General features: G+C 54.2%; 2 protein-coding genes across 2 annotated transcripts; both read right to left on the bottom strand.

The window, feature by feature from the left end:
• Positions 1-1,681: 1,681 nt before the first annotated feature.
• LOC34623711 lies at positions 1,682-10,873 on the bottom strand. The gene is made up of 13 exons (XM_026336402.1): positions 10,602-10,873; positions 9,009-9,738; positions 7,540-8,885; positions 6,653-7,443; positions 6,024-6,574; positions 5,914-5,931; positions 5,014-5,608; positions 4,808-4,960; positions 3,304-4,371; positions 2,999-3,204; positions 2,588-2,854; positions 2,186-2,389; positions 1,682-1,990 (listed from the first exon to the last, which is right to left on the bottom strand). The coding sequence occupies exons 1-13, from the start codon at positions 10,871-10,873 to the stop codon at positions 1,682-1,684; spliced, it is 6,510 nt and encodes a 2,169-aa protein (XP_026192187.1).
• Positions 10,874-18,435: 7,562 nt separating this feature from the next.
• LOC34623714 (probable histone-arginine methyltransferase 1.3) lies at positions 18,436-24,266 on the bottom strand. The gene is made up of 8 exons (XM_026336401.1): positions 24,058-24,266; positions 22,884-23,423; positions 22,393-22,628; positions 21,921-22,094; positions 21,462-21,574; positions 21,123-21,180; positions 20,381-20,628; positions 18,436-18,744 (listed from the first exon to the last, which is right to left on the bottom strand). Exons 1-8 carry the CDS (start codon positions 24,264-24,266, stop codon positions 18,436-18,438), a joined length of 1,887 nt encoding a protein of 628 aa, XP_026192186.1.
• Positions 24,267-27,396: the final 3,130 nt, after the last annotated feature.

The raw sequence follows: 27,396 nt of genomic DNA, 5'->3' as shown, positions 1-27,396 counted from the left end.
ACCTACCGGAAGCCTGTGGCGTCTATGATGAGATGCCTGAGGGCCATTTGTAACACACATAGGTGTACTGTGGTGTGTGCCATCTTGTATGGCCAGTAAATTCCTGCTGCCGCTTTCTATGTGTCTAAACTTTTCCTTGCCTGGCTAGCAGGGATGCGCACTGTTTTCTGTCCAGAGTTCGCGCTGTACGTGTGTGAAGGCGTGCAGAGAAATGAAAGCTTGTGGCGGAGTGGGGCTTCGCTGTGTTGAAGTGAACGCAGTAGCACATCTCAGTAGCGCTCCCCAGATGTGCGAAATGGCGGCAAAAAAATTGTTGTGTACCTATTTATCCCTTACTTGGAGATCCGCAAGGCCATCAGCACGCTGCAGCTGGCCCCTTTGAAGCCGCCTTACGCGAGCCAACAGGAATGCCGGAGGCGAGCAAGTCCAAGCAGCGCAACAAAAATATATATCCTGGGATACGTAGCGAGATGAATCTGACAGCTTTGAGGTAGCAAAGTTACTAGGGTAAGATCCGTCTTGCGTGAAGGGTGTGGCTACGCCTTTCCCAACAAGAGACGGAAATACAGAAAGCGCGGCCGACGCTATGAACATAGAGCATTTGATGTTGCCGCGAGCGCTACGAAGTGGCTGATAAAGAAGCGAGGCGATTCTTAGAAGGCTCAAGACCCCTCGGCGGGGTTTAGGATCAAAGGGCAAGGCACATCGGAGCATGTTACTGCGCCTGCTCGTGCTGAGCGGTGCAGGCGGAATGTGTGGCCTTATTCGCCGTTCTGGATTCAGACCTGTTCTAGCGCGCGGACTAGCAGCATATCTGTTGCCTGATGAGTACAGACAGTCTGCCTACATACAGCCCTACAACCTCCTGCACTGGGAGCTAACTACACGGCTTGCTTTCCTAGGAGAGAACGTCTCCCTCTGAGTGCCCCTTCGGCCAGAGGAGTATGCCGAACTCAAGCGTCGAAACAGTCTCGCTGCAGTGCGTTGGGATCGCACGCGAGGCCACACGCGACGAGCTGGATGCACAGGGGAATCTGCCGCTTACTGTGTAGTAGTAGCAGCTATACACGTGTATTAGAGGATGCATGCATACGCGTCTTCGCTTTTACTAGCCTATCCGTATGCGAAACACCACGGGTAGAGAGGCACACTCAATACATGGGAGAAAAACGCCACGGCAGCAGCCGCGAATACAGAACAACCGCAAGTTTTGAGGCCAGCAGAAGTGACTACAGGAGAATGCTGCAAAGCAGCAGGCGTCTGGCGATGTACAGACCCTGTTGCAAACAAAGCTTCCAGAGCATCCCTCTTTCGTGGTTTCGAGATCGATCTTCCTGTTGGGAAGAAGCCTCGAAAGTGTGTGACACCTGAACTCCCACTGGCTGCTTCCTCTGCTTTCCAAGAGGGCTGCCGTGCACCTGGCTGGCCCCCCTCCAGGCAAGCAGGAGAGCCGTAGATTTTTTTTCGCATTCCTAAAATTCTTCCCGAGAGTTCGAAAGCGACTGCAGCCCCCGCATAAGGACGCCACCACCTCCAACAGACGACGGCTATGCCGGCGAGCTGCAAAGAGTGATTTTAATCGCGTGAATTTCCTCGCGCGCCTTGCCACTTTTCTTCCAGGGAGAGAGACTATCTACGTGTTGGATTGCCCCAGCAGGAGGAAGGCTACTCCACGAGGCTGTCAGTTGTTGGCAGCAGCGTCGGCGCTTTCGACTGCTTCCCACTTTCTCCGAATGCTTTGAAGCGCAGCAAGCGTAGCAGCGCAGTGCAGCCCAACACCGTCAGGGCCGCCTGTGTGTGCGACATCAGCCCTTGCAGCAGCAGCAGCAGCTGCTGCTGCTGCTGCTGCTGCTGTGCAACTTTCGCGGTGTTTTATAGGGGGCCCTTCACCACCAGCGCTCGCATGCTCCCTCGGCAATCCGAAGCTTTTTCCAAGCATCCCGCTGCATGCAGCAGCCTTCACAGCCTCCTCGGCCTTGTCTTGCGCAGCCTCACCAGAAGTGCCTCCCACAAGTCCATCTCCACAAATCAGGGAGAACGACGGAGACGAGCCGCCGAGCGACTGCGGGGCAGGAGCCTCCTGCTGCTGGCGCTGCCTTTCGTCAGCCTCCTTTGCAACAACAGCAGTTGCAGCAGCAGCTGCAGCAGCAGTTGCTGCTGTTGCTGTTGCTGCTTGGTTTGCAGCAGCAGGAAAAGCAGCAGCAGGAGCAGCAGCAGCTAGTCGCAATTGGTGCACCACACATCTGGGAAGAAGAGCCCCCATGCCTTGCAGTGCGGCGGCTAGGCTTACAAGGGCTTCCTTAGCGACTTCCCTGCAAGCCGAGGGTTGCAGAGCAACGCAACAACAGCAGCAATTGCTGCTGCTGGAGCTCGAGGAGGCAGCCGCAGAGAGTAAGGCGTTGCAACAGGTGCAGCTGCAGCAGCTTCCATCGCTGCAAAACGCCGGAGCGACTCCCAAGGAGAGAGCAGCCGTCGCTGCTGCTGGGCTGGCACAAGGCTGCTGCTGTTGCTGCTGCTGCTCCTGCTGCTGCTGTTGCTGCTCCTGCTGCTGCTGTTGCTGCTGCTGCTCCTGCTGCTGCTGCTCCTGCTGCTGCTGCTCCTGCTGCTGCTGCTGCTGCAGCAGCTGCTGCAAACACGAATCCGGCACAGACAAAGGGCTCAAGTCCTCGCTGTCTGCTGCGAGAGCATCTTGCTGCCGAAGAAGCTGGAGCAGCACGGAGCTTGGCTTGTTGCTGCTGCTCCCCGCAGATGTCTCTGAGAGAAAGGCGGTGGCAGCATTTTCCGCTGCTGCAGCTGCCGATGAAGAGACTGACGCTCTCCACGGCGTGACTGGGGGTGTAAGTAGTTCTGCATGCTGCAGCAGCTGCTCGCGATGCATCTCTGGCGCAAAAGTTGCTTCCTCAGAAAGAGACGTCCTGAGAGGCCTCTCCACGGGCTCTTGCTCTTCTTGCTGCAGCATCAGCTGCAGCCGCTGCATGTGGTGCTGCTGCTGCTGCTTTCTGGCTGCAGCCAATCGCTGCAGCCGCCTTGCTTCGAGGGCGCATGCACGCGTCCGCGGCGCGACTGTTGCCTGAGCCAGCAGCAGGAGAACCTGCTGCTCGGGAGAGTCACAGAAAGTCTCCTCGTTTCCAGAAGGCGCAAGGAGGCGAAGGCAGCGCCAACACTGCAGCAGACAGTCTACAGCGGAAGTCAACAGCTGCCTGCGCTCCTGCTGCTGCTGCTCTTGTTGCTGCTGCTCTTGTTGCTGCTGCTCTTGTTGCTGCTGCGCTACAGTGCTGCTGCTGCAGCCTCTTCTGCTGCAACAGGGCCCTAGCCAACCGGGGGAGCTCTCGGAGACGGTGCCTGCGTTTGAGGCTTCTAAGGCTGCAGCGCCTGCTGCTGTTTCTGCTGGTGCACTCCTTGCTTCGACTGCCGTTCTCGGGAATGCTTCAGCCTCGGAGGCATCAGCTGCCAACGTGCATCTGGAAAGGCCTGCCGCGATCGCAGCAACGCACTGCAAAAGCAGTTTTTGAACTTGCCAACGCTGCCGCTGAGTGCTCTCCTGCCCGCCCCCCCCCTCTTGCAGCCGCTTCAGCAGAGGAGGCAGCAAGTGATCATGCAGCAGATGCAGCAATGCGGCAGTGTATCCTAGATCGAGGGCAGCTAACAGCAGCAGCCACTGCCACGGAGGCGCCCCCCCCGCGAAAGTCGCGAGCTGCTGCGCTTCTGCCGCTGCTGCCGCTTCTGCAGCAGCGAGAATGCAGCTCAGACGGAGATGCAGCAAGCAGAGGAAAGCGCTAGTCAGGTCTATGGGGAAGGCGCGAGACGCAATGCTGAAGATGCTGCTGGCAGTATTTGCTGAGCTTGCTGTGCAGTCGCTCCGGATAGAGTCGCAGGATGCATCGCCTTCACATCCTGCAGAGGTCGTCAATGCCTGCGCCTGCCGCTGCAACGCGTCGCTGGTCTTAGAGAGGCAGCAGCAGCTGCCATGCTGCACAATTCTCAGCTCCACAGCCCTGCTGCTACTCACGTTCCGGTGTATGGACAGCTGCGTTGCTGCTGCGGCAAGCAGCAGCACCTGGCGCTGCTGCTGCGGGGGGAAACTGCCGAGCCGCGTTAACAGTTCAGACGCATACATACACAGAAAAGACAATGCCTCAGTAGGGAGTAAAGGCGTACTGCTGCATATGTTGTTGTTGCTGTTGCCGTTGTTGCTGTTGCTGCTGCTACTGCTCTCTCTTCCGCTAAGCGCTGCAAGCATGCAGTCCGCGTCTGTTGCCATCGCAGGCACTTCGAACTGCCACCCACTGCTGCTGCTGCTGCTGTACTTCTCCTGCGCTGCATCGAATAGCCACTGCAACACCGTTAGCGGCATGAGGCATCGTGCTGCTGCTGCCACAAGGGGGGCAACAAGAGCTGCAGGTGTCTGCCTTATGTCTGCCACGCCTCTCGCTGTCGCTGCAAGAGGCTGAACAGGGAGCCAGGAAATACAGCACATACTTCCAGACATTTGAACGGCGTGTTGCTGCTGTTGCTGCTCCTGCTGCTGCTCCTGTTGCTGTTGCTGTTGCTCCTGCTGCTGCTGCTGCTGCTGCTGTTGCTCCTGCTGCTGCCCCATAAGCCACAGCGGCGGCAATGTCGCCGCTCCCTTCATAAGTAGCCGCTTCTGTTGTTGGTGGTTAGGGTGCAACACCATTGCATGCACGGCCTCTTTCAACCTTTCATGAAGCGCAAAAGCATCTCCCCAGGGTGTCTTTGCAGCTGCGGCAGCGTTTTCTGCCGTCGCATCAGAGCGCATGCATTGGCAAAGAGCCTTCGCAGCAGCGGCTGATAAGTACAGCAGGAAAGCAGCGAGCATCTGCCACCCCTTGTATGCAGCCACCACGAACAGAATCTGCAGCGCCTCCCGATACACTCCAAGAGCCCGTGCAGTCGTATGTCTTTGCTGCTGTTTTTGCTGCAACAGCATCCACAAGTATGGCTGAAAAAGCCGTTTGCATCCGCTGAGAGCCGCTGCTTCAGTCCACTCAGCACTGCTGAGGTTGCCTTTCAGCGTGGCAGCTGCGCCTACGCCTCCTGAGAGCTTGCCAACAACACCAGCAGCGGGATAGAGCGCGCACAGTGAATACAAGAGAGCAGCAGCAACCAGCAGATTCAGCTGCTCATCGTCAGTAGCGTTCGAGAGAACTCTCGAGAACGCAGCTGCTGAACCCTCACCCTTCGAACATGCTGTGCGTATTACACTGCCGCCACTGCTCGTGTTGACACTGATGCTGCTTGTACTGTCACCATCCTTTTGGACGTAAGAAAGACAACCCCCCACAATAGGTCCATCCCCAGTGCTGCCTTCCCCGCTGCTGTTGCTGCTGTTGCTACGCACACCCTCACGAGAAGCCTTCAAAATGCGAATCTCCCTATCGCCAACGCCTGTAAACGTCTCTGCTTGCACTGCTGTTGATGTACATGCAGTTGCTTCGGCGTGCTCCCCTGCATTCTCGAAAGCTCCTTCTGTTGCTGCTTGCACACCACGACCCTTCCTGCAGACAGGCTCCTCCTCCTGTTGCTGCTCCTCCTCCATCTGCTGCTCCTGCTGCTCCTGCTGCTGCAGCATCTCGCGTAGCTCTTGCTTCTGAGACACACAGCACATACCCACATAGCAAAAAAAGTATAGGCACTCCAAAGCCACACCACCTAGGGAGCCTTCAGGCCAGAAGCAACAAGCGACAGCGCTAGCAGCACACACGATCGCAGATGAAGAAGTGCATGACGCAAGAGAGGACGCCACTTACGCCGCTTTGCTGTATCTCTTTTGTCTTTGTATGAAGCAAACCCCGAGGAAGATCTGCTGTCTGAAAAAAACACACAAAAAACAGCAGCAACAGCAGCAATGCACTGCCGGAACGCAGACACGTAGCGAGCGCTGCCCTCTCATGCCTCTGCAGCAGCAGCAGCCTCTGCAGCAGCAACAACAACAGCCTCTGCAGCAGCACCACCACCATCTACAGGAGTAGGCGTGATAAACGCACTGTCAGTTGGCTGGAAACGGCGGCAGCAGCAGCAGCAGCAGCAGCCGCTGCTGCTGCTTCCTCTTTTAGATCCTCCGTTAGAGGTCTCACAAAGAGCTCCTCATCTAATGCGTATACCTCACATCCTCCTCCTGCATCAGCTGCTGCGTATGTAGCAGAATTCAGATCAACCAGGAAGTCTTGCTGCAGCAGTGCCGCCCCCAGCTGCTGCATGCGCTTGCCACCTGCTGCTGCAGCTGCTGTGGCAGCAGCTGCAGCAGCCGCTGCAGCTGCAGCTGCACCGTAACTACTCGACAGTTTCATCAAAGCACCTTCTCCAACTCCAGCAAGGCGTTCTACCTGTGCTTCTGCTGCACGGCGTCCTCGTAGCATCCAGTCTGCAGCAACAGCAGCAGCAACAGCCGTTCGCGTTGCAGTTGCAGTTGCTGCAGTTGCAGCTGCTGCTGTTTCTGTGGTTGTCGTTGCCGCCGGAGAGGCAGCACCAAGCAAGCTCGGAGGCGTTTCGTGCAACAAGTGTGGCAGCTGCTGCGTTTCCTCATCTGCAGCGGGCGTGTGGTCAGCTGCCTGTGCTTGCAAAGCATCCATAGCATCAGCATGAGGACAGACATCGCTGCTGTAGCTACGACTGCTGTAGCCGCTACTGCTACTGCAGCTCCTGCTGGTGTCAAACAGCGGAGCAGCCTGTGACGCTGCAGCATCGATTTCAGGAGGAACACCCCAGCAATCCGAGAGCAGCTGACTGAGAGCTTCCAGGAGCAGAGGCAACTGCTGCTGCAGCGGCTGCTTTTGCTGCTGCTGCTTTTGCTGCTGCTGCTGCTTTTGCTGCACAAGCACCTCCACACAGGAGCGAGCTGCCTGCACGAGTGTGCATGCGTCTGGAGAGTTAATTAAGTCCTCCAAGAAGTTGCTGATGCCGCTGGCGGCGTGAGAGCTGTCTCGCCGTGGGTAGCTGGAGGTGTCTGCAGTTGGAATTGCTGCAGAGGCTGCCTCTGCTGATGGCAGAGTGAGATCTGTGGAGCCTGTCAGTCCGCTGCACACGAGATCAGCGTCTTGGGGGGAGGCAGCACTTGCTGCTGCTGCTGCTTCGATCTTTGTTGCAGCACTCACGAAAGCTTTGGGGAAATGCCGTGCAGAAACTGCTGCGGGGAGCTTGCTGTAACTAGCGGCGCATTCCAACAACCCCACAACCCTTGCGTACTCCTGCAGCAGCTGCTGCCAGCTGCTGCTGCTGTAGCTGCAGGCCGGCCTAAGTTCTGCCTGTGCTGCTGCTGCTGCTGCTGCTGCTGCTGTTGGTGCTGCTGCTGCTGCTGCTGCTGCTGCTGCTGCTGCTGCTGCTGTGTGTCCTGCTGCATGCTGCTGCAGCAAACGCATCGTCAGCGTCAGGGGATAAAAGAAGGCAAGCGCTGCAACACTTTGTTTCTCTGCCGCTGCTGCAGATCTGTACATCCGAAAGGGTTGGTCAGAATTGCGCGGTTGTTGTTGATTTTGTTGCTGTTGATTGTGTTGCAGTTGCTGTAGTTGCAGTTGTTGTTGCTGTTGATTTTGTTGCTGTTGATTTTGTTGCTGTTGCAGATGCAGTTTCTGTTGCTGTTGTTGATTTTGTGGTTGCAGCTGCAGCTCCTGCAAACCCCAGTCTGCTGCTGCAGCGTCACTTACTGCGTACCGAGCGCATGCAGCGACGGCAGCAGCAAACCAGCAGCAACTGCTGCGGCAGCCCCTGTCGACTCCACCAGTGCAGCTGCAGCAGGGGAACTTCGAGGCTTCTAGGGAGTCGAAGCTGATGTCGTCACATCCGCGTAGATTGCGGCTGCTCTGCGGCGCTATCCGCATTTCTGCAGCGGCGCTTGCTGCAGCGGCAACGGCGGGAAGAAGAGCCTTCACCAATTTCAAGGGGGCTGCAGCGAACCACAGGCTTCTAAGCCGAAGCAGCGCAGTGTCTCCCTCGCTGCGATGCACTAGCAGACAGCAGGATAGCCGCTTGTCACAGGAGACGCATGCAGGGAGGCTCTCGAGCTGCCACTGCAGAAGCACCGCGCTGGTGTGCAAGCCAAGAAGCTGCACTGCTGCTGCTCTGCTCTCTGCTGCCGAAGAAAAAGTATCCTCCTGTTGATTCCAGCAGAGAAGAAGATGCGGCGCGATAAAGCCGATACGCGCACCCACTAGCCCTTTCGGGGGGTGATAAGAACAACAGCCTTCCACTGCTCCTTCTGCTGCAGTGTCTGCCTCCTTGTCGCCTGTGCGCCTCTCCAGACAGGTGTCTTTCCTAGCAGCGCAGCCAGCCTCTCGCAGTCGCAAAGTTGCGATGACTCCCCCCCGTAAATCAGCAACCCACACCCGTGCTCCTGGCCGTACAACGAAGATTGCTTGTTGCTGCTGCATTTGTTGTTGCTGCTTTTGCCGTAGCTGTTCTTTTAGCTGCTGCTGCTGCTGCAAGGCAGGAGGCATTAACCCTGCCACGGCGATATGAGGCCCTTCGTGCGGTTTGCTACCAATAGGATGCACTAAGGTGTTGTCGGGTGGGGAAGAAGCATTTCGCGAGATTGGATCCAGCAGCACAAAGTTGCGTGTGCCTGCAGAAATTAGCAGCACTGGAGAACGGTCGTCAAAGACAACCTCCAGGGAATGCACGGTGTCTATTTTGACGCCTTCTCTTCCGTCTTTGGGAGTGTCTCTCAAGCAGCAGAAGCTGCTGCTGCCACTCAGAAGGCAGCAAGCACTTTCCCGCTTCCTCAGACACCACCACAAGGGCAGCTCGCGGCAGGCTGTGTTTTTGCTGCCCTCTGCGCTGCTGCCGCCGCTACGCGCGGCAGCAAGCGTCTTCTGCAGCAGCAATCGAACCCGCCACACACTTCCCCCCGCATCCCCGTAAAAGACAAAGAGCTCCTCTGCAGCTGCTGCTGTCGTGCCTCCTGCTCCTGCTGCTGCTGCTGCAGCAGGAGCAGGAGCAGCAGGAGCAGCAGCAGGAGCAAGAGCAGGAGGCACGACGCAGTCGCAAGTAGTCACACAGCGAATAGGCGGAGCTAGTGCTCCTTCGTCTCTTCTTCCTCCTCGCGTCGGAGCTCGCATTTGAACGCTCGTTTGCGCTGCTGCTGCTTCCTCTTCTTGTTCTTCTTCTTCTGGAGACGGCCGCACCAGCGGTGCTCCAACGTTAAGCCCCTTCGCTGGATTTCCCCCCCCCCCAACAAAGTCGTCGCAGCTGATGAGTGTGAAATCCAGAGCGCTGTTGAACGTCATCAGAGTGCTGACGCTGCAGGAAAGGCTCGAGAAGCAGCCTCCTTGCGGCAGCTGCAGGGAAGGCATCGGTGTCGGGGCAGAGCCGCAGTCGAAAGCAGAAAACAGAACGGCAGCAAAGAAGAAGAGTCTCCCCGAAGTATCCCCTATGAGCAGCAACACAGGCTTTCCAGCGTCTTTTGTGCCGCTTGCTCCGCCACAAACGCCCGCAAAATGCAGGCACGAAATGCCACTTGCAGCTGCATAGCCACTTGCATTCACTGGACGCCTATTTGGGGGGGGTTCATGCACTTTCATGTACTGCTCTTCCTCCTTCTCCTTCTCCTCTTTCTCTTTCCCCTTCTCCTGAGGCGGGAGATCGCGCGAATCGTGAGTACACTGCGTGGCGACTGCAGCGCTAGCAGCAGCTTCCTTAGCTGCAAGCCCACTCTCTCGAATCGTGGGAACAAGAGGCAGCAGCAAACGAGCTACTGGCTGCAAAGGCTGCATCGGATGGGGACGTCTGCAGCAGTCAGAGGCACCAGCAGAACAAAAAGGAACAAAGGGAAAACACTGCACAATTCAAAACGGCAACGAACCTCGTAGCAGCAGCACATACAGAGAGCGAGAGAGACAGAGAGACAGAGAGACAGAGGAAGACAGAGAGAGAAAGACAGACAGAGAGACAAAGAGAGAGACAGACAGGCTTATACAGAGAGAGAGAGAGAGGCTTATCCAGAGAGACAGACAGAGAGAGAGACTTATACAGACACAGACAGACAGACATACACACACAGAAAGAGATATATAGATAGACAGATATACACCCACAGACAGACATACACACACATGCATATACATACACATACATATACTTACACATACATATACTTACACATACACATACATACACATACATGTACATGCACATACATACACATACATATACATATACATACACACACATACATACACAGACAGACATGAACATACACATACATACACAGACATATACATACACATACATATACACACACATACATATACATACACATACATATACATACATATACATACACACACATGAACATACACGTACATGTACATACACATACATACACACACATACATACATATACATATACATACACACACATACATACACATACACAGACATATACATACACATACACATACATATACATACACATACATATGCACACACATACATATACATACACACACATATACATATACACACACATACATACACAGACAGACATGAACATACACACACATGCATATACATACACACACACATACACACGCGCATAGATACACACACAAACATAGACATACAGACAGACACAGGTAGCAGCGGCTCACCTCAAGAGTAGAACAACGCCTTCATTGCTGCCAATGGCAACGAGGCTGTCAGCTGTAGCAACACATGTTGCAGCAGGCAAGGCAGCCTCAGTGCTGCCTTGCCTGCTGCTCTCATGCTGCTGCTTAGGACTGTCGTAAGGAGCAGTCGTCTCTGCAGTTGCTGCAGTTGCTTGGCAATGCAGGCTGCAAGGCGTACTGTCTCTGCTGCTGCAGCGTCGCAGCAGAGACAGCGGCAGAGACTCCACATAGTCAAAGCAGCCCAGCCCCCTCATCCTGGTTCCGTCGATGTTGCTCTTGATGATGCTGCCATGCTGTTTGTACACTCGCTAATGCTCTCGAAGGCGATCTTTCTCCCTGCAGGATTACGATTCCCAGCGTTGTTGCTGCTGCCGCTGATGCACTGCTTTTTGGAGCTGCTGGTGTTCATGTGTCTGTATAGATACATAGATGTACATAGAGATGTATATATATGTACAGATCTATAGATGCGTATCTATCTGTCGGTGTCTGTGTGTAAATATATGTGTGTGTGTTCGCTGTGGGTGGGTGGGTGTCGAATCCAGAGGCCATCACTGCATGAAGTCTCCGTTTTTCTGCTGCTTCAAGGCTTCGCATGCCGTTTGCAAGGGGTGAATCGCCTTCTCCCCCCTTTCCCTCCCTACACGGCTTGCTGCAACTTCTGCTTCTTCGTCAAAAGGCTGGAGGTGTGCCTTCGAGACGGACGGCAGAAGATGCCGAGCTCGCGAATTCGACCAATTTCCTGTGCAGAATTATGGAGAAGGCCGTTGAGGCAGCACGCCAAAGCGATGATGTGCAGCACCTCTACACCATGCTTTTATTGTCACACTGCCTCGTGAGAGGCTAACCACAAAGAGAGAGAGAGCTAGAGAGAGAAAGAAAGAGAGAAAGAAAGAAAGCGAGAGAGCGAGAGAGAGGTTTTCTGCAGCGCAAGAAAGTCGGAGAGCCTCCTAAGACAAACCCGCGAGAGAAGTGGATGTTTCGCAAAACAGGACCAGTGGTAAATCAGGCAGAAAATGCTTTTTTCTCAGCATTTTTAGCCTCTCCCTCACACCAGCCTAGCAACACTAGCAGTGCGAACGCAGCAATTGAAAGATCACACAGTTGCCACTGCCGACTCCCACAGAGGCTGCCGGGGTGGGGGGCCCCCCCCACTTCGGTAGGAGAGGGGGGGGCCCCCTCCATTAACCCCCGTTCCTTCTTTTTATGCCTTTAGTAGGGAACCGATAATACTCTGGTCTTGATGTGTCTTTCTTTGCCGCAGAATAGCGCTTGCAATTTTGAGGCATAGCCTCAGAAGCAGCAGACGGCTGCAAGCGCCGTTGTAGCTAGCTCCTCCTGCTGTTACTCCTGCTCCTGCTGTTACTCCCGCTCTTGCTGTTACTCCCGCTCTTGCTGTTACTCCTGCTCCTGCTGTTACTCCTGCTCTTGCTGTTGCTCCTGCTCCTGCTGTTGCTCCTGCTCCTGCTGTTACTCCTGCTCCTGCTGTTACTCCTGCTCCTGCTGTTACTCCTGCTCCTGCTGTTACTCCCGCTCTTGCTGCTACTCCTGCTCCTGCTGTTACTCCTGCTCCTGCTGTTACTCCTGCTCCTTCTCCTTCTCCTTCTCGCAGTTCTTTGAGAGGCAGACACCTCCGCTGCCAGCGACGCGATGGGCAACTGGAGCAGCTGCAGCAGGAGGAATAGCAAGAGGCGAGTCGATTTGTCTGCCTCCCCAGCGGCTGCTGCACCCGTCTGGCCTGTGCCTTTCTGTGCTGTTGGCGTCTCTGTCGAGTACTGCTGGAGCTGGAGGGAGTGAGAGAGGAAGACGTAGGGGGGGAAAAGGGGGGAGAAGGAGGCCATATAGACGCACTCTCTGCCCCCAGCAGCTGCATGCGCTGCCTCAACGATTGCTGCTGCTGCTGTCACGAAAAGAGCGCCATCGCGAGCAGCAGCATGACGATCCCTCAGCTTCACCGGCTTGGTGCACTGTCAGCGCAGCAGCTGCCTCCTGGACGCTGCAGGATCTTTAGCGCGACTCTGCGTCTTGACATGCCGCAAAAAAAGGAACCTCTGATGCAGCGACTCTCCACGTTGTACAGCAGCGGGAGAGAAGCAGCAGAAACAGCTCTTGGAGGGGCAGCAGGGAAACTGCCAGGAAGCTACTGCTGCTGCCACAAGCAGCGTCTACGCCGTGCCTTCTTTGTTGCCAGCCTCCATCACCAGACGGACGCAAAGCTGCCCTTCCAAAAGCCTCCTCTTTCCCCCTCCCTAGATCGCACCGTATCTGCGTGTTTGCCTGTCGAGGCTCTCGAGGATTTGGTCGGAAGTCACAAAGAAGACTCTTCTCAGGAAAAGAATCACGCCTGCAGCGAAAAAACTGCTGATGATGATGCCTCACTCCATGTATCGCTTCTGCTGCGTCCTCCTTCGGCAGGCTGCATCGACAGCAGTCTCTCACTCCCTGCAGCAGAAGCAGCTTGGAAACATCATTCCTCTCGAGAAGACAGCGCTCCTGGCGAGACAGTCGGAGCACCTGCTCCCCCCCTCCCCCCTCCCCACTCAGTCCCTCCGAAATCAGCCACTGCCGAAGCAAAACGCTTTGCTGCTCTGCCGTCTGACGACTCCACGCTGAAGGAGCTGCTGCTGTCGCTACAGCAAAGTCGTGGGCGTGCTGCATACACTGGAGAGGAGGAAGTGCTGCTGCTTGAAGGGGCAGCCGCTGATTGCAGCCTCCTCTCCGCTTCCGCAGGTATGCTGCCACTGCAGTCTCTCTCCCCTCGCGAAAATACCTTAACATGGCGCAGATGCTCAGAAGACCTCTCCCCCTCCCCGTTCTGCTGCTGTCTTTTTAGGCGACAAACGCACGTCTTCTTGAGCTGTAGAGAGTCTCTCCCCAACGCGCTGTGTATTGTACGTCCATATGTGCATATGTATGTGTATTTTTGGCGCTTTGGTGCAAGGCTTCGCCTTCCGTCGAGCTGCACGTCGGCTTCAAGCAACAGGGATGCTGCTACAGCCGCACCAACTGCTGCGCTCCCTCAAGGCAGCTGCCAGTGCCGTCGCATTCCAACCGCTGGCTCCTGAGCTGCTCACCATGCTGCTGCAGCAGCTGCAGCAAAAGCTCGTCTACTTCTCCACGTATGCCAGTGCTCTTGCGCCTGCTGGAGCTGCTGCATTCGGCTGCTCCCCCCTGCCGCCCCCAGTTTCAAAGAATGCCTCTTCCCCTGTCTTGACGTGCCTCATGCTCCTACTCCTGCTCCTTCTGCTGCTATTCTGCTTCTGTGGCGGTCCTCGCTTTTTCGCAGGGGGGAATGCATGCAGCTGCTGAAGCTCGTTGGTGCTTTGGGAGCTGCATCCGCAGCCTTCCCAGCATCCAAAGCTTCTCCTTCGAATTCAGCGACAACAGCAATTGCGAGCGACTTCCCCGCGCTCACACAGCTCGAGTTATGGTACAGAAGCACCAGCATCAGCAGCAGCAGCCTACACGAGAACTTGCGTGTCTCTGTAGCCTTGCTTCTGCACCGGCTGCAGCGAGAAGCATCCACTCTCACTTTTGAGGAGACTCTGGAGGCACTCGGATCGCTGCCTGCTGCTGCGCCGGTAAGGAAGGGTGGGGGCTGGAGGAAAGGAAGGGGGCAGTTGGGAATTCTTGCATTCTGCCGCTGCCTCTCTCTGCAGACTTCCGTCTGTTGGAGAGTTTGCCCCCTACAGCTGCAGTCCTTCGGCTGCCCAACTGATGCAACGCGCCTACTGACTGTCTCCGCATTTTGCCAGACAGAAACTTACGTTTCGGCTGGACGCGATCTTGTTTCTGCGTTGCATGGATCGCCTTAACACGTCTCTCCTTCTTCTGCTGGTGTCGTGCTGCTACGCCCGCAGGATCTTTCGAAGGCGCAGATTGCGGCGCTTGTAGACGCAGTGTATCTCCACCTCCTGAGGCGGCAGCAGCAGCCACCCTCGAATCAGCACGCGGCACAGAAGCAGCAGGGGCAGTACGTGCAGCAGCAGCAGCAACAGGAGCAGACGCAGCAAAAGCTGCAACAGGAGCAGTACAAGCAGCAGTTTCCCCCGCTTCGGCACGAGCCGCAAGCGCATCACCCCTACGGGCAGCTCGCGGCTTTCTTGCGGCTTGCCGATTTCGCCGTTGCAGTGTTGCAGCAAATGCTACCATCCCCTCTGGACGTGTTGCAGCTGCAGCATTTGGAGGCGCAGCGAATGCAAGAAGGCTCCCGTATGGAGGATGCTCCAAGAGAGTTGGCTCCTTCGGGAGCCTCTCCTCGAGCTTACAGCGATGCGACAATGTCAGGAGAAAAAAAAATCGAAGACACAGACGGCGGCCTGCCTCTGTTACTGCTGCAACGGGTTCTCTGCTTTTCGGGAGCATGTCTTCTCGAAAAAGACGGGCTTGCAGACTCCCTCATGCCTCCCCCCTTGGCATGCAGGTATCTCTGACCCGCCGCACTTCCCCTCTTTCGCCCTTCTTTCCAGCTGCTACTACGCCAACAGTCGCTTTAAAGAGACACGTGTATATATATACATATGTGTGTGTGTATCTGTGTGTGTATATGTATATATATGTGCATATATATGCGTGCGCATGTGTGTATATATGTGCTTGTGTATATATACATATATATATGCGCGTGTCTGTGTGAATATATATATATATATATATATATATGCGTGTATATATATGCGTGGGTGTATATATGTATATATATGCGTGGGTGTATATATGTATATATATGCGTATATACATATATATATGCGTGTGTGTATATATGTATATATGCGTATACATATGCGTGTATGTGTGTGTTTGTGCAATGCAACGGCCGTCGCTGCTGCTGCTGCAGGTCGTTATTTGCCCTTGCAGCTGTCGAATTCTGGGCATGGTATGGGCACTGTGAGAAGTCGCCAGCCTGTGCCGAGCAACAATCCCCAAGGAGCAGTCCAACAGAAGATCTTCTCCCCCCCCCTTCCCCACTGGATATCTTTGCGCATCGCATGCAGCCCTCGGAAAGAGACAAAAACGAGGTTGCACTTCTTTTTGGCCGCCTTTGGTCAAGGTCAGATCAGACAGCAGCAAGATCGGATAGCAGCATGAACTGAAATCGGTTTTTCTGCGAACTCTTGGGCGCAGCTACCCTCTAGCTGCCTTTTACGCCTACCTCTTTGTGTGTTTGCCCATTCTCTTTGCGAAAAATTGTGTCTGCCGATGCAACAGGGCTGCTGAGATGGAAGCCGCGACTCCGGATGGAGCCACAGCGGCAGCCAGTACTGCCCTCCTTGCTGCCATGGCTATTCGTCACCGGCAGCTTTCAGCGAGGCAGCAGCAGCAGCAGCGGGAAAGAGCTCTTCGGCTTGCTCTGCCGCTGCTTCTGAAGTGCAGGGGCGATCTTTCTCTCCAGCAGCTTGTGACGGTGCGTCCTACTAGCAGCGCCGCACATGGACTCTCGACGCTTTGGGGTGTGTGTGTGTCTCTCTCTCTGCTCGAGAACTGCTTCTTCCGCCAACAGCCGCAGGGAAGTCTGAGGCACGGGCTGCTGCGCTTGGCACAAGGCGGCCCCTTCAAAATGCATGCGTGGGGTGAGGGTGGGGTGTGCGCAGGTCCTCGAGTGTATGGCGATTATGGGGCTGCATCACGAGCTGGCAACGGATGTATTCGCTACAGCCGCTGCTGAGGTGCTCCCTCAACAAGCCTGCCCTGTCAGTGTTTCTGCGTTTCCTGGAGATGATCTGAGCGTTCCAAGGCCAGATATCGCTACTTGGACGCTTCGTGCTTTCTACCACGGCTTGAAGCGGCTGCAACTCCCACAGAACGAGTATTACTTTCTTGAGGCAGTCCTTTCCTTTCTTTGCACGTGTAAGGAGCTCAAGTGTTTGCTTGCGCCTCACGTGTTGGCAAGTGCTCGCCTCTTGCTCTTAGAATGTGGCCTGGCAACTTTTACTTTCAACGAGGGACGTTGCTGCCAACGACTTTCCTGTGCATGTGCTGCTGTGCTTCTGCTGTTTCAGCCTTGCGAGCAGCCACAGCTGCAGCCGAGTGCGTTAGATGCGCGCTCCCTGCTACCGATTGTAACACAAAGTTGATACGGCTTCTAGCCCCCTCCATCGAGAGGCAGCTAGACGTTCTGGAAGACCATGTGCAACTTCAGCTGGCACAAAAGTCACGGCAGTGCGGGGCGCAGTGGAAGCCTTGTCCGGCTAAGCGCGCCTTGACGGAGCAGCATTTGCTGCAAGTGCAAGCGCTGCGTGCTGCACTGCAGTCTTTACAATCGGATTAGCTGATGCGCATGTGTTGCTCGAGTCGCTACTATGATGCGCTGCTGTTCGCGGCAGGCTGCGGTGCTTTTTTAAGATGCATAAAGGATCGAAACGCACACGCAGCAGCACCTCGTTCACGATGACGCACAGTTCCTCAACAGCGCATCTGTCTCGGCTTAAGATTAAACTTTGCGAGACCGCCGTCAGAGCACTGCATTACAGCTGTGTATCTATCGTTAGTTCCAGTAATGTCGACGTCTGCTGGGCTGGTTTTTAGTTTACGTCTTTGAAAGAATCCCGGATTCACAATAAAAGGACATACGCGTCATCACGTATATAGCACTATAAAAGTGTCAGTCCCCTGATTCCAAGAAGGTCCCTAACAAGATTGCGCAAACAAGCCTGCCTGTTCGTCTAGATCCTGGTAAAGAGCAAAAACCTTTGCTTCTTTACGTAACAACCAAGGATGACTCTTTGCCATCCTGTAGTGCTTCGAGCTCACAAATATCGCCAAAACACGTGAAGCTGTAGTGCCAAGGTTTTTAATGATGGTGTGCAAGTACTGAACCGAGAGATTCCATGTTGTGTGTTCTGCGTTGCCCAGATTGAGGTGTCTTGCCCTGCTCTTTCCGTGTTTGCTATTCTCGCCAGACTATTATGCCATATACTTCGTCTAGTTTTCTGTTGGGAATTTGCCTTTTAGCTCGCTTGTCTTACCTTCGTTCACTTTTTTCTTGTTTTACCTGTTGTGATGTCTTTGGTCTATCAAAGGCACGTGTTTCGGCTACATGGAAGAGCATCACGTACTACGCAGAAACTGTGTTTTGGGCAGAAAATAGCTTAGAGTCCATAAAAGATCCAAGCCGTTGATACGGGGCTTCGTTCGGCAAACACGAATTTGGGGTGTGAGGCCAGTGGTGGAGAGGAGGTCGCTCTTTAAGGTTTTCAGAAAAGAAGATATTACCACACAGCTTTCAGAGCACTCAGGGAGCAAATAACGCGTAGATTATCGAACGGAGAAGCTTTTGCAATACGTGAATGGGTGGATCTAATGTAATGCGCTTCTCTTTATTTTGGTGAAGAATAGCCCGGCGTTGGGCTGCAGGTCAACTGAACAGCTTCATGGAAGGCATCTGACAGAAGCGTCATGATATGAAAATGACGCTGCATCCTATGCTGGATTTTGCTCGCCCTCCTATTCGGTTTAATGCTACTCCGCAGTTTCGCACCCGATGACCATAAAAGCCGATAGTCGTGGCCGTGTGTAGGTCTCGCGTGGCCGATACTTTTTCATGAAGATACCCATCCTTAATAGTTTGTTCACGGTCATCGCGTTTGTGCTGCAGTAAGTAGAATTCCCTGTCTCCATAGTATATATATATATATACTCCCGTGAAGGAAGGCAATTACAAATCGCCCATAGCTCTAATATTGTAAAATGCCACATCTTCTGCCGGTTGCGGTACCAGTGTCAGTTCGGTCCGACGCACGCAGAGAACAAGGGTCATTCATCCAACACAGTACAGTGAGCACCCTAAATGCAATATCATGGCTTAGCAGCAGCTAGATCATAGACATACGAGCTTTAACTGCTTCTCCTGCGGCTCCCTTTGTTCGCTTGTCGGAAGATCAAAGGACGATGAAAGACTGTCAGAATAGCGTGTACCCTGTCGGTCAGGAAAACATGCCTTCACAGGGCTGTACGCCCCTTGAGTATTGGTTGATTTGTCTGGAGCCATGACGAGTTGGGCTGCAGACGGTCTCACAAACAAGCAAAAACCGCCTCTCTCTGGCCCATGCGATGGTAGACTAAGGGTGAGTGGCATTGCAAAGTGTGGAGAGACACATGCTGATTTTTTCCTGCAAACCTCTTGACGCTGCGCAAGGCAGCACAGCTAAAGAGCACCGCATTTTTTGCAGGGATGCATGTAGGCTGAGAGTCTGGTCAGTGCATCTTATAGAAGGGCAACTGCGATTCCATCCAGGCCAGGCAAAAATACGTCATGGGAAAGGGCAGTAAGTTGTGAAGCTCTCATAGCCAGCCGTTTCCAAGGAAATATATACCATCAACATAGCTCGAAGTATGCTGAGTATCTAGTGTAGTTTAGTGAGTACCCTTACGCAGCAGCAATACGAAAACTTCGAGGTAGTTTTCTTCGCAACAGCGAATGCTGCAAGAACTTGAACACGGAGAAAAGCCGCTAGAAGAAAGTGCGAGCCCACAATTGGCATCCCGAGTCAACGATGTCCACTTGCCCCAATTGCAAATCCGCCTTCGTTTAGGTCCCTTGCATGCCGTTTAAAACCTATGCTGCCTGTCCAAATACGGCCTCATCGCCATATAGTAGCATCGTAATTCGAAAGAAGCATTCAAGAGAACGGTCCACGCCGACTGATAACAGGAGAATGAAAAAAGAGAACGCTTTGATTGCCTGCACGCGATTGTTTCGTTGCTGGCTTGCGTATTCACTGTAGTTTACTACTATGTAGGATTGTGGAAGAGCCAAATTTTAAATAAATCTACAGTTACCTGAATTTATAATTGGAGGAAAATGCCTCAGATTTAGATCGAGAACTACGCTTCTAGAAAACAGGAGCAGAGAGAGCCTGCTTCCTCTTTGCCTCTAGTAGCTTTTGTATTATTTGAGCACCACAAGAGCCCTCAGGCCAAGCAGGAATTCGAATTTCCTGCATTTTGATAGGAAGTCAAAGTGAGGGGTTTAATTATTTTGTAGCAGATGCAACACGCCGAGCAGCGTCCAAGAATCAATTAATACGTGCTCAGTTTCGATTATGGTTCATGCCTTTTCCACCCCTTGTCCAAACACGCGTAACATTTCTTCATTTACTGTCGCAATGTCCTCATCATATTGCATGTCCGCCTGGAGGCCCTCCTGTTGCAGCAACTGCTGCTGCTGCATCCGCGGCAGCTGCTCGTCATGCTGCTGGACTACTGATGGCTGCTGCTGCACTACTGGTAGCGGCGGCTGCTGCTGCTGCATTCCATGCTGTAAGGGCAACCCCTGCCAGGCGTCCCATCCGTTCGAGGACGTCCTGGGGGAGGGAAAGAGAGAGCCTTGTGTAGCGGCGGGGGAAGGCGCAATGGGTTGCACACCCCTAGTTTGCTGCGGGAAGGTTGACGCAGTTGGGATGCTCCAGAACGGCTCTGTGGAGTGCTGTGGAGGCGCATAACTCTGTGCAGGGTTTGTGTAGTAGCGGTAATCCGGATCCTGCACGAAGGAGGGCACAAAAGCGCGCGAAAAAGCCGCAAAAAAGCTGCATGCGATGCAGTGTACGTGTACGGGCAGTCAAGAAGCACAGCTATGCGAACGTCCTGAACCACATCTCGCTGGTTTCAAGTTCAACACCCCTAATGAAAAGCCTAATTGCACGCCACGTTCAGCTGTCACCACTCCTCCCCATGAGGAGAAGCCAGCCCGCGAAAAGGGGAACCTGCTGCTGGAAGGGAAGGCGAAAAGCAGCCTCCTTGTGCGCTCTCTCGCCGCTGCCTACCTTGAGGTCTACCTCTGCACACGTGGACGAGAATTCAGTGCCGACAAGAGACATCCTGCCGCTAATTTTGTAGCTTTGTTGCGGCGTTGCTAGCATTCGCAAGTGAACATCAACAGTCTGCCCCGCGTTCACAGCCAGGGGGGGGCGCATCAACAGACGCAGCTGAAACCAATGCGTAGGGGGACCATCCGGCCCTGTGGTAAATCCAACACAGAAGTCAGAACCTTCGAACTCAACCGTGAACCAAGCTGCATTCAATGCACACACGCAACAATGCACTTTTTCTCTCGAGCACTCTATCTCTCACTCTTGGGATATGCAGCGTCCTCCTACGCAGAGAGAGACTGTAAAGACAGGTAAAACGCACAGCGAGAGGCCGCACAGAGACACAGACAGAGAGACACAGACACACAGAGACACACACAGACAGAGACACACACAGACACACACAGAGAGACACAGACACACACAGACAGAGACACACACAGACACACACAGAGACACACACAGAGACACACACAGACACACACAGACACACACAGACACACGCAGACAGAGACACACACAGAGACACACAGACACACATACAGAAAAGGCAGGCCGAACACGGGAGGCATCCAACCCGCGGAGTAGTGATCTATGGCCCCCCAGGAAAGTGTTCAAAAACACAGAAGCAGAAGCAGTAGGGGTTGGGGAGAAAGGAAGCACGCATGCATGCATGCAATTCCGAAGAAAGGCATACTGGCAACGCCGTGAAGAACAGATGGCGTCGTCACCTCGAAGGAGAACTTGAGATTGATCTGTACAAACGCATACATACATACATACAAGCCGTTTCCAAAGGATGCAAAAGAGGCGTCAGTCGATAGAGAAATGCATGATGGCGGTTGTGCAAGACACGAATGCCCCCCAAGAAAACTATTCAAAGTTGCGGGCTCTGCGGCATGGCATGCATGCTGCCGAGACTATTTCAAGAAGTGGCTGCGGGTCTATAAGAGGAGACGCATGGCTTCAAGGAGCTAATTGCAAGTAGCTTGCCGTGACTATGTGTGACGAAAAATTGTGGAAAGAGTCACTCAGCGCTAGCTGCTGGCCATGCCGCGCTCACATCATGAAGGTCTGTCGGGTGGAGTGTAGCGAAGTCATACTCCGTACACTGTGGGGTTGCCACCAAACTCCGAGGATCAACGTAGTCTGTACAGTGCAACACGAAAAAAGTGTAAATTCTACGAGGCCTTCCCAGAACGGTTAGCACACGCTTTCCTGGAACCTGCGGTGTATGTATATGTGTGTGTGTGTATGAGTGTGTGTGTAAACTAGCAGCGGTTGCTGTGTGCAGCAAGTAGCGGCAAATGCAACGCGAGAAGCTGAACTGACAGCCTCAATCAGCACCCGTAGAAAGGCAGAAAGCAAGGCAGCGGCATGTCTACCCCTCTCTAGTGGCCGCCTCATTACTCTTGCCCCTGTCAAGTCCAGTACGGCAGCCAGCTGCAACACGAAATCGGCAGCAAACACAGAAGTCGCACAGCAGCGCGCTTACCAACAATGGGCTGCCTGAAAGCCTCATCGGTAGCAGCGGAGACAGCGCCTCTCAAATCAACTCCGTAAAAGTTTTGATTTTCCCAGAAAGAGCCGCGACAGGAAACCTCGGCAAACAGAGAAGCATCGCTAAAAGGCGCACAGAACAAACGACTCCTCCGAGGAAACATCAATCCTGAGAAAAACACGCCCTACGCATGCGTCTCCCGCATCATCCATGCCCAACGACCTTGAGCACTGGGCACCTCAAATCTGAAGACTTTCGCAAGATCTTCAGCTCTCAAAGCAAGCCATCTCAAGCCCAAACTGCAGACGCCTTAAGACTCCTGCAGTTCTCGCGCACAAGACCTCCCCTTGTCATGCAGCCCTTCTTGCCGATACACCGCGAAAAAAGAAATCTCACAGAGCATCCAATGACGCAAAATCGTCGAAAAGGAGGCAACACATTATTCTGCGCTGCTTTCGGCGCATACCTCCTGGTTTGAGGAGGTGATCCCTGGCATAGAGGTAACTCTCGATCATTCTTTCATTGAACAAAAAAGTTCCCAGCGGCTCCGAAACTAGCACATCCACCCGTTCCCCTCCAAGCTGCTGCAGCTCCACCGTTTCCACAGGCTGTTGCAGCACCTCGACGAGAGAGCCGAAGGAGGGATTTCCGGAGGCTAACAGTCGCGCCGTTGCAGCCATCTCGGACGCCTCCACCGCATACCTAAGCAGACGTGAGGCGCGCAAGAGTTATAAGCATGGAGGGCACCCAGACACTTCCACGAGAATTTTGAACCTGCAGCAAAAGCGCCTGCCTGCCTCGAGCGGCAGCAGCCTCTCGGGAGCACAACGACGCGCAGGATGGAGCTAAGCGACAACTCCCCCATAGACAGCAGCCACACACTCGAGCACATGTGCCGCAGAAAGCACACCAGCGCATGTCTTGCTGCCTGCACTGTGCCGCACGTCGCGTTCTTACACTTTGTGGGCGCCTTGCATTGCAGCAAAAAACGAAAGAATGCCGGACCCTGCTCCCACATCCAGGACCTTTTTGTTCCTGAAATCTCTGCAATTCTGCGTGATCGCTGCCTTATAGGCTGCAGTTCTTGTGGGGTCTCTCAGCATGTCTCGCTGAGTGCTGTGTCTTGCGTAGTATCCGAAGTAGGAGGAAACGGAGGCTCCCTCCATCTTGTGCAGGTGACCACCTCTCCCGGCGGCCCCTCCTTTGGAGAGGCCACTTTGTTGCTGTCTGAGGCTCTTCAGAGCGCTGAGGAATGAAGTCTGCGATTCGTTGCTTTCGAACTCCAGACCAAACAGAGTGTCCACTGTCTCGGAGGCGCCGCCTTCGATCTCGCTTAAGGCCTCATCTTTCCCCTCGTGCTGCGCTCCCCCCGCGCCTCCGTTGGCGTCCGCGCACAGCAGGAGACGCGAAGAAGCACGATGTACTGTCAGACGGTGCAGAGGAATCTGGAAAGGGGCCTCCGCTTTCTTCGCATCGACCGCGCGTGGCTCCAGGGCACTCCGCGGGAAAGTTAAGAGGAAAAAGCCCTCTGGCGTTGCGCTTAGGTCAATGTAACACCGCGTCTTCCTGGAGGCAGCGGCAGAGGCAGCGGGAGAAGACGCTGTGGTGCAGGCTGCTGATGCTGCAGCGGCAGCAGCCTGACGCAGGAGCAGCATGTTCTCGGGGTCCCAGGCAAGGATATTGGCGGCGAACGATATACAGCTGTCCACAGGAAAGCGGCCATGCAACGGAGAAGCCGTCTGGCCGCTGCCAGTGGAGGCTGAACGGGGGGAGGAAGAACCGTAGCCAGGCTTGAGGGGGGGCGGTGAATTCATGGTGCCTGCCGCCAGTGCTAGAGCTCCGCTTTCCTGAAACTGCGGTCGGCCGCTGTTTTCTGTGTCTGCAGTGTGCGGGACAGTAAGATGCTCCTAAGGAATTGCAATCGTGGCGGCTGTGTGACGCAGCAGAGCCGCCTGGTGTCCGGGTGTTCAGACACCAGGCGGTGGCTCGACTTGAAAGGCGCCAGTCTATGGAACCAGCGAGAGAATCACAGCCGGGTGACCCCAGAAAACGCAGTGGTAGAGAGCTTAGATTCAAAAATTCGAGCTGCTAGCTGGAAGCGTCATGAAAGGAGGTGCTGGCTGGCTCGCACGGCACTGCCCGCGAACTTGAGGCTGTCCTGCATGGAAACCAACGGCCGGGAAGAACATAGAGAGGCGCAAAAGGGTTGCACCCACGAGACCCTTTTGAAGAATTTCTCCAAGACTCAACAGGCTCACTTGGGGTTGGCTGGCCCCCTGCCACACAATGTGGCGAACGGGGGGGGGAGAGGGGGGCCGCGTCGACGCTTGCAGCCACCATTAAAACGCGAGAGATACAAAATCCCTAAACAATCCCACCTTTTTATTATCTGGTGCCCCTAAACTTCTTCTTGCCTTCCATCGGCTGCCCCATCCGACTCCCATTTTTTCCGAGTTTTCCCTGGTCGTTTTGGGTGGGCGTTCTTCGAGCCGCGGGAACATGACCAGAAGCTTTGGCTCTTCGGCCTCGCAGAGCACCAGAAGCCGCAAAGACACCGTGCAGCCTTGTATCTGTAGCCTACTTTTGCCGCCGCAGGCAGTAGCGAAGGAGAAGATTTTCGAGGCGCCCTGTTCAAGAAGGCAGAAGCAGGAAGTCAGGCCACAACGGAACCTGCGTCTTCTCTGATGTAGGGGAGAAGGAGTCACTTCAGAGTGTCTCCGTCATCGGCAGCAGCTGCAGCTGCTGCCGCGAAGCTATGGCCTACAACCGCAGCCATTCCAGTGAGACTCCCTCCGCTTCGGATTTCTCCCTTCTGCAGGGGGCTTCTCAAACCCCTTCCCCGAGGAAGCGTGCAACTCAGAGGTTCCCTGCGCCTCTTGGAGGAGCATTTTCTTCGCCTCAGCAGCCTCAGCGGCCCCTCAGGAGGAAGCCTCCTGGCGAATGCTTCCGAGACTCTCCCGGCACTGGAAGCCAGTGGAGGATTGAGCCTCAAGAGGGGGCAGTTCCTCTGGAAGGAAGAATCTCTCAGGATGGAAGTTCGCATTCTTCGCCTCCCCCTCCTGTAAGCGGTGGCTCGGGTCGTTCCTTCGCTGGATCACGCCATCCGGAAAGCCGTCAACAGGAGGAGATTAGACCCTCGCCGCTCCTCCGTCCGCCGACTCCCTCGTGCCACCCCTATGCGACAGCGGGTAGAGCGCCTCCTCGTCAGTGGAAGGGAGGGCATAGTGCGTGGTCGGAGTGCTGTCTAGGGAAGGCTTCGGGCAAGGATGCAGCTTGCAGAGCCGAGATTTCGGCGTCAGAAAGACGCGGAGAAAGGAAACAGGGGTGTTTGCGGGAGGAGGAGCCCAGCTCTCAGAGAGGCACGTTCAATGACGTATCTTGCAGCACAACACGAAGCAGCAGCGGCAGCCGATATGAATCAAGGCGCTGTGAAGCTTTTCAGGAAGAGGGAAAAAGAGGAGGTGGTGGGGCCTCTAGCAGCGACGCAGCAGCAGCAGCAGCAGCAGCAGCAGCAGCAGCAGCAGCAGCAGGAGGAGCAGCGGATTCTTCCCCGTATCCTCCCGCAGATGGGCTAGTTGGTGAAACTTCGGGAGAAACGGAAGCAGGGCACCCAGGGGTAAACCAAGCATGCAGAGGACACAAGGCAGGAGCGCCAGCACATGCATTGTCATCGGTTTCAGCGATTCCGTGTGCTGCCGCTGATGATGACGTGTCACGAATGACCGAGTCGGAGGTGCGAATCTACGCGCGGCAGCTGCAGGCGCTCACAAAAGTGTTATTATGCAACATGAGGTGTCTGTACAACACAGCCCGCGCAGAAATAGAGAGGAAGGACCAACGCATCACGAAGCAAGAAACCGAGCTCAATTTACTTAAGAAAATGCAGCAACAGCAGGAAAATAGCAGAGGAACGTTGCAGTACCCCAACAAATAAAAGTGCAAGCAGCAGCAGCAGGAGCAGACTGGTTGATGTGCCTGCGTTTCTGCTGACGTTCTTTTCTGCGTTGTCATCATGAGCTGGTATCTGCAGCTAAGCATGTGATGCACCTTTGGCCATTTTTAGTTTTGGCAGTGATATCGCTCTCGTGGATGTTTTCACTGCTTAGTTATATTTCCTCCGCATACAACGTGTACTAGTTGGCGCCGAATAATTTTGTAGGATGAACAGGCTGTATTTGTACGCAGTGCCTGTAAACGTGCAGGCGCAAAGGCTGCTAGTGTTTGCTTAGCGAAGAATTTCGCGCTACGGTCTCTTGCTAGTGATCAGGAACCCAAGTTACAGATTTAAGAATTAAGGGCTCATTGAAACTTTGAGAGGGATTGCGTTTCTCCAGGTCAACCCGGAGTTTGTAAACTACGCATGACTTTATACGTACAGCTGCTGGAGAAATGTTGCTTTAAAGGGGAAAATGCGTAGGAACTGGGGCATACGTCAATTTGCATCCACTCTTCGTGCAATGAAACACTCAGGCCATTGACTGCGGCAAAAAATTTCAGTCCAAATCAGGGTGTTTGCTGCCCTGAACTTAGGAGGACTGCAGGAATTTTTCATTTCTTTGATTCTCGAAAGTGAACCACTGCACCAATGGCAGCGTGTGACGTAGTACGCTGTCCTCTCCCCCGCTGTTTCAGTAGCTGCTGCCTGCCCTATATGTAGCGTTGGTTGCCCTGCAGCTACTCTGTCGTATGGTGTTGCAGCGCCGGTCCGTGCGTGGCGAAGAACTACCTTAGAGGCACGACACCAATGCGCGAAGCTCGCTGTCTTCATGGGGTATCGTATTATGTGGGTTTGCAGTATCGATAATCTGCGTCCTGATAGGGATACACGGAAGGCGCGCTAGTGCATTAGGGTCCTAAATGAGTTTTAGCCATGTTTTGCTGCGGAGAAGGCGCCGTTTAAGTGCGGGGTGCGAAACAATTTTTTGCAAGCTGACGAAGTGGCAAGGGCTTTTTTCAAAGCGGAGTGCTGCACTCCTGGGCTTCGACTCATCACATATTGGACCAAAATGTGATGCGCACTAGGAGGTACGCATGGAGCGTCAGCACATGTGGTCATGAATTGCCCACTGGTTCGCCCTAGGAGCCCGAAGCAGCAACACGATCTAAGGCCTGTTGCTGGACATCCAATGCTCCTTCAGGTAACTCTAGACCCCACCATCCAAGCCGTAGATCTAGTCTGTTTACCCCTTTGTCTTGCAGGGCATGCATTTTCGCTCCTCACCGGACTGTTAGGAGCTTCACTGATGAGCTCATGTGGTATTGCAGTGCCTGAAAGGGTGGTTTCTAGCCAGCATGAAACGCCGGTTTGTATGTGTGTGTGTGTCTCACCCACGCCCTCCGCAGCTACAAGTGCACGAAGAGTTTCTAGTTTTCCGAGTGGTAGAAATTAAAAATTCTGAGGTTAAGATGTTAATAGGCCACACTGCCTCAATTTACTTTGGCGATTCTGCTTTCCCATGGACGCGAATAA

The sequence above is a fragment of the Cyclospora cayetanensis genome, unplaced genomic scaffold, assembly GCF_002999335.1.
Source record: "Cyclospora cayetanensis isolate NF1_C8 unplaced genomic scaffold, CcayRef3 CcayRef3_contig_126, whole genome shotgun sequence".
Lineage (NCBI taxonomy): Eukaryota > Apicomplexa > Conoidasida > Eucoccidiorida > Eimeriidae > Cyclospora > Cyclospora cayetanensis.
The sequence above is the reverse complement of the archived record's forward strand: the minus strand, read 5'-3'. Positions and strand labels throughout refer to the sequence as shown.

Bases quoted from the DNA above. Each gene is read 5' to 3' on its own strand.
- LOC34623714 (XM_026336401.1), bottom strand. From the start codon at position 24,266: ATGGTGGCTGCAAGCGTCGACGCGGCCCCCCTCTCCCCCCCCCGTTCG. The intron at 22,629-22,883 runs GTAAGAACGCGA...ACGTCTGCTTAG, and splicing joins ATGCAAGGCGCCCACAAAGT to GTATGCGGTGGAGGCGTCCG. The intron at 18,745-20,380 runs GTAGGCAGCGGC...TGCCTTGCGCAG, and splicing joins GTGCAGAGGTAGACCTCAAG to CGTCAAGAGGTTTGCAGGAA.
- LOC34623711 (XM_026336402.1), bottom strand. From the start codon at position 10,873: ATGAGGGGGCTGGGCTGCTTTGACTATGTGGAGTCTCTGCCGCTGTCT. The intron at 3,205-3,303 runs GTTGCAGCAGAA...AGCAGCAGGAGC, and splicing joins CCCCGGTTGGCTAGGGCCCT to GCAGGCAGCTGTTGACTTCC. The intron at 2,855-2,998 runs AAGCAGCAGCAG...CAGCTGCTGCAG, and splicing joins AGCGATTGGCTGCAGCCAGA to CATGCAGAACTACTTACACC.